The sequence below is a fragment of the Barbus barbus genome (assembly GCF_936440315.1).
Source record: "Barbus barbus genome assembly, chromosome: 29".
Classification (NCBI taxonomy): domain Eukaryota; kingdom Metazoa; phylum Chordata; class Actinopteri; order Cypriniformes; family Cyprinidae; genus Barbus; species Barbus barbus.
In genome coordinates, this window is record NC_136757.1 from 9,696,223 (window position 1) to 9,709,683 (window position 13,461).

Sequence of the window (13,461 nt, forward strand, 5' to 3'; positions counted from 1 at the left end):
CATTTGAACCTTCTGTAATGGTTGTATACGAGTCCTTCAGTTGTCCTCAGGGTGGAAAGATGGATCTCAAAATCATAGTCACAGTTGGAAAGGGTTCAAATACACAAAAATGCTGAAAAACCACATAATTTGTGGGACCTGAAGCATTTTTCTGAAGAACAGAGGGAAGTTTAACTGTTCAGGACAAACAAGGGACTCATGAACAACTATCACCAAAAAAAACAAAACAATACACAGTTGTGGATCATTCAGGTAACAACACAATATTAATAATCAAGTGTACGTAAACTTTTGAATGGGGTAATTTTTATAAATTCAACTATTATTTTCTCTTGTGGACTATATGTAAATGCTTTTTATGTGAAATATCTTATTCACGTCAGGTCAGTACTAAAAGAAAAAAAACATTATTTTTGTATGATCCGTCTTATTTTGGTAAAATAATTAACATTTTGCAGATTCTGCAAGGTGTATGTAAACTTCTGACTACAACTGTGTGTGTGTGTATGTATATAGGTGACATTTTGTTTCACAGTGGCCTTGCTTCACATTACATTACATTTTATTCTCATTGCAGGAAGCAGTGTTGAGCTTCTGGCTCCAATTTAGTGATGGCTCCCTCACCCCATTGGACATTTATGATTCTACTCACTACCGCCTTGCTGTGACATCACTGGATGAGGGTGTAATCTCTGTGCAGGACTCACCTATGACTATAGTGGCAGAAGGTGAAGGCCAAGGAACTCTGGTGAGAGCCGAGATGACCATTTGTGAGGTCTGTCAGAAATCCAAGCGCAAAAGCACTTTAGCTGTAGGCACTGGGAGTTTAACAGTAAAGTTCCAGACAAACAGCAAACGTCCTGACAACAGCAGCATCAACAATAATGACATGGGAAACAGCACAGGATTATTTGTTGGTGTCACTGGGAAAGACAACAGCAGTAAGCGTGGTGATGAAGGAGAGGAGGCAGACTCTGAAAAGAAGCTGCAGCAGTCAGAACAGGTTTCAAGCAGAAATTCAGAGTTTGAGCGAGAGGAAAGTGCCTTGATGAAGATCACCACCACAGCCAAGTCGACTGCACGAGACTCAACTGTTGGCAGCATTGCAGATGATTTGGGAATGGGACGGGCTAACGATGCCTCGGCTGGAGTCAGTAAACTTGGGAATATTTTAAACAGTGGACCTTTCTTTAGTACGGGAAAAGCTGGCAGTGATGGTCGCACAGGAATTTCCTGGAGTAGTAATGAGGTTCCTGAGGGTTCGATGTTAAGCACTGGGAGGGCTTCTGGGAACTTAGTGAACTACAATAACTACCCTCCCCAAGTAGAAATCCCAAATCAGGAGCCAAAAAATGACTATGATGATGATGACAACGACGATATTGAAGGACCACTGTCAAACCGTCCACTTACGGACCTGGAGATCGGGATGTATGCATTACTGGGAGTCTTCTGCTTGGCTATCATAGTATTTATGGTAAATTGTGTATCATACTTGGTTAAATTTAGGCACAAGCAGACGCCTGCTCAAGTTTCTGAGCAGACTGGTCACCGGCATGACTGGGTATGGCTGGGAACAGATGCTGAGCTGGTTATGAACGTCACTGGAAGCCCATTACAGCAGGACGCTCATAATACATCTGTGATCGACATAGCACCCAATACAGAGCCTTGTGGTACCCTCACCCGAAGGACCTCTTGCCAGGTGTCTTCTATATCAAATGATACTAATGTTTCATGTGTAGGATCCCCTACAGCAAAACCCATCCGAAGTGAATCCCTACACTCACCCACTAGTAAAAGGAAAAGGGTCCAGTTCACCACCTTCACATCCTTGGATCGGCAAACTCCTCCCAAAACTTTACCACAAGAGAATGGACATGGAATTAACTGGGTGGGAAAGGAGGACAGTTGTATGACACCTGAGGTGCCAGTTGCTGAGTTTTTGCAACAGCTATGATTGTTGGCTAACAAGCAGTCTGATTTATGCACCCACTATATATATCTCTATGCCAGCGATGGGCAACTCTGGTCCACTTTCCTGCAGAGTTTAGCTCCAACCTGTGGTCACCTGAATGCCTTTTTTCTTTGGAAAAGTCGTTCTGTTGGTCAGTGATACACAGGATTATGCTCAAGATTTTCATGGCTTTCATAAGGACAGGTGTGAAATTTTCTTTGTGATTTTGCCTTGATTACTAATCATGATAAAAGGGAGGAAACACAATATTGCTATTTTTGAGGATTATTAAAAGTATCCCCCCAACCAAAAAAAACTAAAAACTAACACATTGGGGTAATTAGCCAAGTTAATTTTTTTTGTATTTCTCAATGAGCTTTTCACTGGGCAATTTAAAGATTTAATAGAGTAAATTGTCATTCTTTCTCTAAAGCCAAACTCTGAGATAACACTTCATTACACTGATATCTTCTGTTTGACTGTTACTCTGCATCCTTCCATTTTTTTAATACAAAATCGCATGTGATTATTGTACAGAAGATATTTTACCACCTTGAATTTGTATGTAGTCAATTGTTTCATTTTTCATTAAAAAGCCACACGATAAGGCCACGCTCAGTGTATTGTGCTATGATATGAAATAGAAACCATTTCATTACAAATGAATGATGTTTTTTATCTTTTGTAATCTGTTGTTTTTCAATACTCAAATATAAAGCACTGTTGGCATGTCCCAGGTTTTCATATTGGTAAAAACATTTGTGGTAACTCCAGGTGTGGAGGTAAATAAAAATAGTACTGATAAAAACATATTTGACATTTTCTGAAGAAAAGGAGTGGTGGTTGCCCACAAAACGCCACGCCAATCCAGAGTTGGAGTTGGCCGATTTTCCCACAATATAATGATATTCTGGTACAAACATATGGCTGAGACCACACACAGGCCAAAAATTCCCATGAGTTCAGAGCACCACTAGCTCTGTTTGAACTGAAATTCAACAGAAGTTTGCATACAAGTGCTTACAGTATATTTTATTGTGTCATGAAATTAAAAGAAATGTAGATACATTCATAGAAAGTCATGGTTTAAGATTTGAGACATACAGTCTTAGATATAAACAGAATAAATATTTTATATGTTTATAGCACAACCTCTAAACACAAACCTTAATCCCTGAACAAAGTATCTTTTAATAAATTAAAAATCCTCCGAATAGTAAAATGTGTCCTTAAAAATAATCTTGTGTTTCATTTATTGTACAGAGAGCATCACTGTTCTTCATCTTGGCTTTAGGGAAAACCCAGTTTGGAAGTTGAATCAGAGAGATGTCTTCTGAGTTTATTAAGCCTGTAAATCTTGGCCTTGACACAGTTTAACATTTTTAAAGCTCTAATTTTTACTACATTAAAATCAGGGTGTAAATTGTACCAAATAAGCTAAACAGCACCTCTGAAACTGAATCCGACATCTATTTTAGAGGATCTCCCACTTTACATTTGTTTTAAAAAAAAGTATAGTACATTTCAGCCATTTTTAGTTTATCATATATCGTGCCTGTCACGTCATATCACATATGCACACGTGAACACAAGCTGCCTGTTCAGTTCAAGATGAGATCCTCCTAAGAGCAGAAATCTTTCTAGCTAGCAAAGTAATGCCAACACATTCCTTAACTCAGAAAACTCACAACCACTGTGGTAACACTGGCACTTCTATACCCAATTGTCAATCAAGCACCACAACACAACAAATGTAGAACACAAATACTTGCAAGCTGTCTGTCTGTGCACACAGCAAGAGCTCGGCCATGTGCAATGTCAAATGAATGCCAGGCACACGCTTATAGATAAATTACTACCCCTCAAAAAGAGAAACTGCCGGATCTGTCACCCATCCTTGTTCCAAGACCTGATAAATTGTAATTTAAGCATTGAGCAAATGTATATAGTAAAATGTGTGTCCCTTTCATACCTCGAGAAACTAAAAAAGTCAATGTCCTTTGAATATATCTTTCCTTTTTATCCTATTTTTAGAAAAAAATGGCCACCATTATCTTGGCAGTCATGGGAGAGACTTGCATATCCAACTGAAAAATGCAATTCAGTCTCAAAAGCTCTAGAAAGAGCACAAAGCCCTCACCTGTTTAAAGTTCTTAAAGACCTGAGACAAATGGTAATCCCATTATACTGTCAGTGAAGAGTCTCCACCCGTTTCTGATAGGTTATTCTCTCCTTCATCGGGTTGTGGCAAGTTGTAATGTAATTCTTTCCGTTTCTCACCAGTCCTTCCTGGAGCCCACAGTCATCCAGGAGTTTTCTGAACATGCTTACAAATTCCTGTAAAAAAACAAGAACATTGAAATTAATGTTAAGGCTTCACATGTCTTGTTTTCTTTGTATGTTATCTATGAAATATCCATGCAATTTATTTCCAAAATGTTTATTTGATTTTTAGCCACAAAGGCACCTTTAAACCTTTTCTTCTTCTTTTTTAAGAAATGTGACAGTAAAGACTTAAAAAATATTGCCAATAAATGCACTGTAAAACTTTACTGTAAATTTACAGGCATTTTCTAACAGTATTATACTGTATTTTTATAAAACAGTAGCATTCTGTATATTTTACAGAATGTCTGTAAATATACAGAAGTTTTCTGTTTTCAGCCAGCTAAATTTGTAATACAGTACCATACTGTAAACGCATTGCATTGTGGGATATATTTATTTCGCGCTCAATTCAAATGTGATGTGATCTCCAAAGAAGAAGAAATGTGAACAGTGTATTACAGGCAAACTAGATTCGTCAGCGGGAATTAATTGAACAAAATAATTATTTGCGTTATTAAGATAAGCCAGTGGTTTGTGAATCTGTGCGTAGATAAGCTTTGTGAGCTTCGTTTCGCGTTTCAAGCGTTAGTGCCTGTGACGCAGCAAACAATGGACGACGCTGCCTGAGCAGACGCGGAGATAATTTGTCATCTGAATCATCTAACCTGTGCCTGAGATGATGCTAATCGACTGGAGCATGAGAAGATGGATTAATGTTCGACTAAGTATCGATACGGTAAGCTTGTCTTTTTTTCATTCACATTTCTACATTGTTTCCACGCATGGTTTGATTTTGGGAACGTTAAACTTAACTTAAGTCCCGAGTTAGCAATTCACTTGGGTAAAATTGGTTTTATATTCGCACATTCACAACATTCACATATTTCCGCGTTCAATAACTTTCTAATTATTTGTGCAATAAAGTTATTTTTGCGGACTAAGCCAGAGCGCGCACACACACGTCACACACCGGATGCGTGCGCGCACTCAGATCACTTGGACATGGTTGTGTACAAGAGGTAAAAAACTGTATAAATACTGTTCATTTTCTCACACAAACCGCTCGTTTCTTGTCTTAGGCCATCAATGTGTAGTTACGATGGGGAATTGTTTAATTTGGATTTCTCTGTGCATGTTCTTTTTCCCTCTTATAGAGACAGTGACCTATACCTGCCATTATATGACTGACAAGCTAGAACGATTTGACCTAAACATATCAAAATTGGATCTACTGAAGAAAAAAAGACACCTACATCTTGGATGCCCTTGGGGTAAGCTGATAGATACCAAATTTTAATTTCAAAGTGAACTATCCCATTTAAGATGTTTATGCACACCTTCCTTTAATCCAACAATCAAAAACAACTCAAATAGCAAATAAGACACACATTCACATGACCTGCTTCTGATTATTATTTTTTTATTATTATTTTTCAGGCTGAACAATCTGATGAAGATCCGGTGCTAATGTAAGTGCTTCCCATTTGTAGTCCATGTTAAAAAATGTCAGTTCTATGATCGTGCTTTTTAATGTGTTATAATTTTGCCAGCACATGAAAATCCATAGTCATGTTCCTAATGCTTATTTCAAAAGTAGTATTCCTGATTGCTTCCATGTCTTCCATGGTCCTACAGCTGCTCCCACACTTGCAGAAATTAGATGGTCTTACCCTTCAAGCAGATGTAAGTAGAGATTACTTAAAGCATGTTGCAAATAAATGTGATTTGTTATGTCTTGGTTCTGTTAGTGATGGTTGTGCTGTCTTCTTAAAAATTGTTTCAGGTATTCACCACTCAATCTGATGTCCAGCAGTGTCTACATTTGCCAGAGAACACAACCTATAATTCTTGGTAAGTAAACAGTAAAGGTTTAGTACACCCTAAAATGAACATTAAGTCATCATTAACGCTATGGAAGCATATGGGTAGCAAAATTAAGTTTGAAATAATTTCAAATTCAGTTAGTAATATGCAAAATGGCAATGCATTTCTGTATTTTAATTGACATTTTACCCTACATATGGGCAAAGGTTAGTGCAAAATGAAAATGGAAATTCAGTTATATAATTTACATATGATATTTTCTACAATTGTGCATCCTGTTGCCAAGCCCAGCCTTGATGTAGCCTAAAGATTGACAGGTCGGGGGTGTGTTGCATTTTCAAATACATTTCGAATGCATTTTCAAATCCACATTGACTTTATATTCATCATGAGGTATTAAATGAAAATGCAATTGAAACGTCTTATATATAAGTGTCAATGCATTTAAGAAAAATAAAAGATATTTTAAATTACAATTTTTCTACCTTTTTACTGCACCTTTGGATCAGAATGCACTCTGAAATTACAATTATCATGTGGTATTATGATGTAAAAACAGTTTTTGCTTGGACATGTTAAACATCTAATCAATTTGGGTAATACATTTTAATTTCCATTTTGCAACTTATAAAGCATTAAAATATGTTTTTAATTTGTGTATTAAAACTAGTGTAGGAAATGGCAAATGTAAATTTTATAATTTAAATAAAATTTATGTGATATACAATAAAATACATATGTGCACTAAATATTGCACATATGTATAAGAAACCATTTTACGTATTGCATTTCAATTGAATTTTGCTACCCATATGCTTCCATGCACCCTGGTGTTGTTCTAATGCCCTATGACCTTCTTTGTTTTTTGGACCACTAAAGGAGAATAATACAAATTAAAAAAAAAAAAAGCCTGCTCACGCTTGTCCATATAATGGCAGTGATAGTGACCAGCATCAAGATACAATAGTATCACAGAATGTTCACATGCAACATGTCATGTATTCCAAGTGTTCTGAGGGAATGCAATATTGTTTAATGAAAATCCTGACACTGACATTGGTCTTTTGTGCTCGACTGTGCATTCATGAGATACTATTATTATGCAGTTCACAGCTATAGTTGTGAACCCTGTAAATGGGATTTCCCTGCACATATTTCAGATTTAGTTTAATAGTTATGTTGAGTTGAACTATGTATAGACAACTAAACAGAACTGCAATGGAACCCACAATAGTTTATTTGAAGTATTTTCTTTCTTTTTTTATTTTCAGGTCAATCTCTAAGCAACCAGCGGTAAATGTTGAGCAGCCCAACTTTGTCTCTGGCCTTGCAGTGCTGTTTGTATTATTGAACGATTTCAACCTCCAGTATCAGGAAGAGGTGGCATGCACCCTTGCGACTGAGGTTAGCATATTTGCCATTGATATATATATGATAGAGTGAATTGTCACTAACTTGTTTTGACAGTATTTGTAAAGTACTTAAGTATATTTTAACAAATATTTTATACAGTTGATTAAAGAGCTGAATGACATATTGCATATTTAACATTATCATGTAGTCATGTAATCACATCGTAAGTGTTGCAATTCTCTGTGCTGTCTCACAGAACTCACTTCTGTGAGATGCTGTGTGTGTATATATATATATATATATATATATATATATATATATATATATATATATATATATATATATTAGACACATACATAATGTTCACTTTTTTTCTTTTCTGTCTTTTAGATGCTTTCTCAACATCAACCCTGAATGTGCATCAAAAACCAAGAAAGGAAAAGTGACTTACAAGACGACTGGACATGTTGTGTAAAAAAAGAACAGTACTGTAAACCCACAGGTTTCCTCTCTTCTGAAAGACTTTTTAAAAAAATATATTTCTGAAAAACCTTTCCATTCTTTAAAAGTAAATAAGATTACTGTATTTTGAATTACTTGCTAATTGTTAATTGCATTTTACATGTTTTATATTTAAAAGAAAAAGGAAAAAAAAAACTACAGCTGGCATTTCAGCCAGTAAATTCATATAAGGCAATTGCCTGGTCTTTTCTTCAAAATAAATAAAATGTTTTAAAACTCAGAAAATATTATTTTCTCTATTTTTTTGTGAATACTGTTATGAAAAAGTATATTTTTAATTTTGTAAATCCAAGAGTACTGAAATAAAAGCAGGATTTACAGTATTCCCTGTAAAGAGCACAGTGTAATACTGTAAAAAAAGTTATATAACAGTATAATACTGTATTTCGTAAATACAGTACAGAACTGTAAATGTTGTGTACAGTAGTAGTACTGTAAAAATACAGTATGTGGCTGGCAACCCAGCTGCCAGTATTATACTGTAAATTTACAACGAAACGTTTTACAGTGATGCTGTCCTTTTGAACTTTTTGTTTATTAAAGAATCCTGAAAAAAGTATGTTAGTTTCCACAAAATAATATTGATAATAAGACAATAAAAAGTAATGTTTGATAAGAAGAAATGATTCTTGAGCAGCAAATCAGCATATTAGAATGATTTCTGATGTCTGATCTGACACTGAAGACTGGAGTAATGACTGATTTAGTTGTAATAATATTTGGTATCACAGATTTTAATGTATAATTTGCTAAATTCAAAATGTTGCATTTGTGAGCATAAAACATTTACAAAAATTTTTTATATTAGTTTAAAACAAATATTTTTTTTATATTTATAGACAAAACTACTGTCTGTCTGAATAATGAAAATATAAAAGCCTTATTTATTGAGGACAGTGACATTACTCGTCATGCAAGCAGCCCATGCTGCAAGGTGCAACTTTGTCTTTCAACCTGACTTAAAACACCTTCAGCTTCCAGTGACCCCCTGCTATTGAGGCTACTCTTATCCACAGAGACTCCTGGTAAAGCTGGCTTCACACTGATGTGACAGGCAGGGTATAAACTTCTCTTTCAGCTCAGCAGGATAACAGAAGCCATGAGGAAAAGGCAAACATGTTTTATGTCATATGAAAGATTTGACCACAACATGAGGCCTGTCTTTGACAAAATGCCATGATGAAACCAGAGTGTAAATGAGCGTGTTTGACAGAAATGTGGCCTGGTGGGAAGTGCCTGGGCTCTCTTGGGAGTAGATCGGGTCAAGTTATTTTCTAAACAGCCGTGTAATGTGCAGGATAATATAGTCAGCTGATCAAATAAGATTTTTTATTGTTTTTGAAATAATAGTTATATTAATTTAATTTATTCCTGTGATGCAAAGCTGAATTTTCAGCATCATTAGTTTAGAAATTATTCTAATATGTTGCAGCATTTATTTGAAATATTTCGTTATATTCTATGTATTTACTGTCACTTTTGATCAATTTAATGCATGCAGAGAACTAGACATTTTTAGACAACTTTTTTTTTATGTAGTGAAGCACATATCTAATCATCAGAGATCTTTGTTCCACAATATCCAGTCCAGTCTTAAACCTCTCCTTTAGCTAATTAAAAGGCAGAGGTCAAGGCTCAGCACAGCACATATGCTGGACATGGTTAAACAAATCTTTGGCACTAAGAAATCACATAAGAAAAATGCTTCTATATTAATTAAGAGACAGAAGAATGTGTGAGTTTTTGGCTGTTTGTGACCTTTATTTTCCTTTTTTCTCTCAAGTACAACTTTTCAAACTGTAAGTTATGTGTGTCCATATGTGATTATTATTATTTTTTTCCTGTGCAGAGTTCAGATGTTTTTGCTAGTGCATACACACTGATTATCATAATAACAATACATTTGCACAGGTTCACTGTGCATGAGGCTGTAGCATTGATTCACCATGATGTTTTTCATTAAGGCGCTATCCAAATCTGAAAAAACAACAACAGCAATGCTAACAACAGGAAAAGCTGGCATACACAATGTTTTAATACAGGTTTCTTGCTGTAAAAAAAAAATAACTAACAAAAGATGACCCCCCCCACACATGAAATCAGATCTTTCAGGCTGACTTATTAATGAAAACCTTATTTTAACTGGATTTTAAACCAGTTTTTATTTATTATTTTTGGGGGTTGACAATATAGCATAGTTTCTGCAAAAATGTAAAGCAACACAAATCAGCATATTAGTATGATTTCTGAAGGATCATGTGACACTGAACACTGGAGTAATGACTGCTGAACATTCAGCTTTACCATTAGGAATAAATTATATTTTAAAATATATTAAAATAGAAAACAGTTAATATTTCATAATATTACTGTTTTTTTTAGATGTCTTTTAAAAACATAAAAAAAACTAAAATTGCCAACCTCAAACTTTTGAACAGTAATGTATGTGGACATTTCATCTGTATTTGATTTGTGTGAAATAATCACTGGATTCTATCACTGTGCCATGTAATGGGACAACAGTAAGTGCATTTTACCACTACAGTAATGCATTAAATCCTCCAAATGACACTGCAAACTGCATAGCAGGTGGGTGGAACTGTAGCACACTGACCTACTGATCAAGACTGAAACGAGAGGCTTGCACAAGCTCTTTGTCATGGAACAGCTCTTTGAATTAAGGGTCAAAGCTTAGCATAGGTCACAGGTGTATAGAGGGGCACATGGCGGATACAAATGGTCAAAATCGACCTGCTTTGCAAACAAACATCAAAAACATCAATGCTTTCAATACAATTTTCAGTGACATCTCTAGAGACATCAGATTTTCAGATCCACTATTGCTTTTAATAAATTTCAGATAAGCATGATACTCAGAGGAGCAGATTGGTTTAGGGATAGAAGTTTTGCCCTTTGGCCTTTTAAGCCGCCTTGGGCTCCTCTCAGCCGTTTAGCATGGTGATACAATGAACGCTAAGTCTGTCTGTTCCCCCTAAAGACCCAAAACAGGTTAAAGCTTAGTCACCAGCAGATAGAGATGGTGCCAAGAAGAGGAAGTCAACATTACTCTTCATTTTACAGCACTATTTTAATGCCAAAAAGTATTTTGAGAAAAAGTTTAAATAATTAATGTCTAGTAATTCAAAACATTTACTCGCCCTTTATCATTCCAAACCTGTATGACTTACTTTCTTATATAATCAAGTGTTTTGCACTCTTGTATATTTTTGAGACAACAGACTGATTTTTTAATTATAATTCAGTCACAGCTGAAATCTCATTCACGTTTGTGAGCGCAGTGCATGAAAATGTGTCATTTCAGATTTGACATCAATGATGGCAAACATAGAGCAGAACAGTCAGCTTCCAGAAGTAAAGACATTTTCTCCATTGGGACATTGATTTTTAACAATAACTGATAAACCTTTAAAGACAGAGCAGTTCTGAGCTCTGAGGTTGTCATATGCTTTTGTTGAACCCCAGGGATGGAAACACATCATGGGTGAAAAAGGTGACAAAGACACATATTTTTAGATTTATTTTAAAAACTACATTTTTTAAACATTGCCTTAAAAGGACAGATCAAAAAGAGTGTTTTAACTGTAAAAGCTGCTAAATATATTCAGCCAACACAGACTTGTTGCTGTTGTAGTTTTGTTACTCTGAATTTACTCTGCATCACTTAATGCACAGGTCTATTTTTGACATGGGTTTGTCAGATAGATCGTTCCACCGAGGGCAGTTATCACTGTCAATCATAGCAATGGCTGACGGAACAATTTAGTGGATTCACTCACATAATTTTTTTACACTCAAGTTTGTCACTCTTGAAACAGTATACATGGACGTTCGGTCCTCTTAGACAAACAAAACCTTTCTTCAAATTGTCCATGAATTATGTAGAGCTTCTAGAGAAACAGAGCAAAGCTCTTATAGCGCAACTGACAGAGCTTATGGGAAAACTACACAGTCGATCTCTTATTTACACAGTGTGTGTACGTTTTGTCTCTCTCTGATTATATTAGGTAAATCTGCAAGCGTCTAGAACTCTGTAAACTTACAAAAACCTATTTATTTAATTAACCTACAGAAAACACCTCTGACTGGCCATTGGTTTCAACAGAGATGCCTGTGATTGGCTACAATACTCAACGCTGCAAAAACATGTAAATAAACTTGTGGTGTGCACAAACCAGAGCGTGCACGCAAAAACACACAGGAGCATTTAAAAGTGGTTGACTACAAGCGGGTACAGATATGAATTGGTACTAATGGTACTGTAAAAATAATATACTTCTTTGCTTTAACCAGAAGTTTAATGTTAAAGGTGCAGTAGGAGATCTTGGAAAGTGCTAACTTTAAGCTGATAGCACTGAAAGCGAATGTCCCACCCTCCCTGCAATCTCCGTCCAAAGCCACGCCCCCTGAACACATATATGCTCACAGACCAGAATAACTTTTTAACTTTTACTAACTTTTTTTTTTTAATTCCTATGAATGGGAAAAATACTTCTGGAACCGGTGCCTCTGAAAATACTAATGCACTCTATTGGTTATTGTGCATCTCATCATAACCAATCACAACATAGCACATTTGAATATGCGCATCAGAAAATTACACTGATGTTGTTAGAGATCTTCAGCAGAGGCAAAGATTTCAATGTGGTTTTTCAGCGCGTGTGTGTGTGTTTTAACCCAAGTCTTCAGAAGACTTGGAATATGTCATATAGATTACATTTATATTTACATATCACAGTTCAGTTACATTCTATGAAAAAGAACAGCATGGACATTCTGATAAAAATTTCCTTTCATAATCTATGGCAAAAAGTATTTGTAACAACAAGAGATTGAGCAAATGATGTCAGAATGCTCATTATATCATGAAGTATTCCCAAATACACCAGATTTTACCATGCTCTTTTCCAATCACCTTCTTTATATAGAGACTTTGATTTGATTTATTTATTTCTAAACGTATTAAAGACATCAAAATATTAAATTTATACAAATGTCTCCATGGAAACAAATATGATTTCACTGCTTTAAAATTAAGCTCTCACTGATCCAAACCTTTGTAAATGTTACCTGAGGGCTTGAGTACAGCAGTCCTGTGACCTCATGCTCGACTATTGCAGCATTTCCAGGAACATCCCTCGCTAAAACAGGCAAACCTAAATCCATTGCCTAAAACACACCAGATTGCAATACATTAACTCTGTTTGGCCTTGTGCACAATGCATTTACATTTATTCATTTTCCAGGTGCTTTTATCTGCAGCAACTTAAGGGCATTCAAGGTATTTTATCAGTATATGCGTTTCCTGAGATTGAACTCATTACTTTGACATTGTGAGTGTCATTTCAGCTACAAGAACGTTCGCTGCAAGCTAGCAATCAAGCTTTATGGGCTAGCTGATTGCACTTAAGGCTTTTCCTTTTCATTTTTTAAATTCTGGTAAATTATAACAACCTTTT

The 13,461-nt window shown here is 35.6% G+C and overlaps 2 protein-coding genes and 1 long non-coding RNA gene across 3 annotated transcripts in view; 2 read left to right on the forward strand and 1 right to left on the reverse strand.

Moving 5' to 3' along the window:
• The window catches only part of LOC306848887 (transmembrane protein 132D), a 37,856-nt gene extending 35,096 nt beyond the window's left edge, over positions 1–2,760 (forward strand). The window contains exon 9 of the mRNA XM_079383672.1: positions 578–2,760. Within this exon, the coding sequence (XP_079239798.1) occupies positions 578–1,960 (1,383 nt within the window). The 3' untranslated portion in view covers positions 1,961–2,760. The remainder of the gene's footprint in view (positions 1–577) is intronic.
• Positions 2,761–2,965: 205 nt separating this feature from the next.
• glt1d1 (glycosyltransferase 1 domain containing 1) overlaps positions 2,966–13,461 on the reverse strand; it is a 38,091-nt gene continuing 27,595 nt past the window's right edge. The window contains exons 11-12 of the mRNA XM_079383881.1: positions 13,073–13,171; positions 2,966–4,294 (exon numbers count right to left, since the gene is read on the reverse strand). Coding sequence (XP_079240007.1) covers positions 4,148–4,294; positions 13,073–13,171 — 246 coding nt within the window. The 3' untranslated portion in view covers positions 2,966–4,147. The remainder of the gene's footprint in view (positions 4,295–13,072; positions 13,172–13,461) is intronic.
• On the forward strand, positions 4,497–6,099 carry LOC306849808. The gene is made up of 3 exons (XR_013782372.1): positions 4,497–5,021; positions 5,440–5,556; positions 5,723–6,099. It is a non-coding gene; the product is annotated as an uncharacterized lncRNA (long non-coding RNA).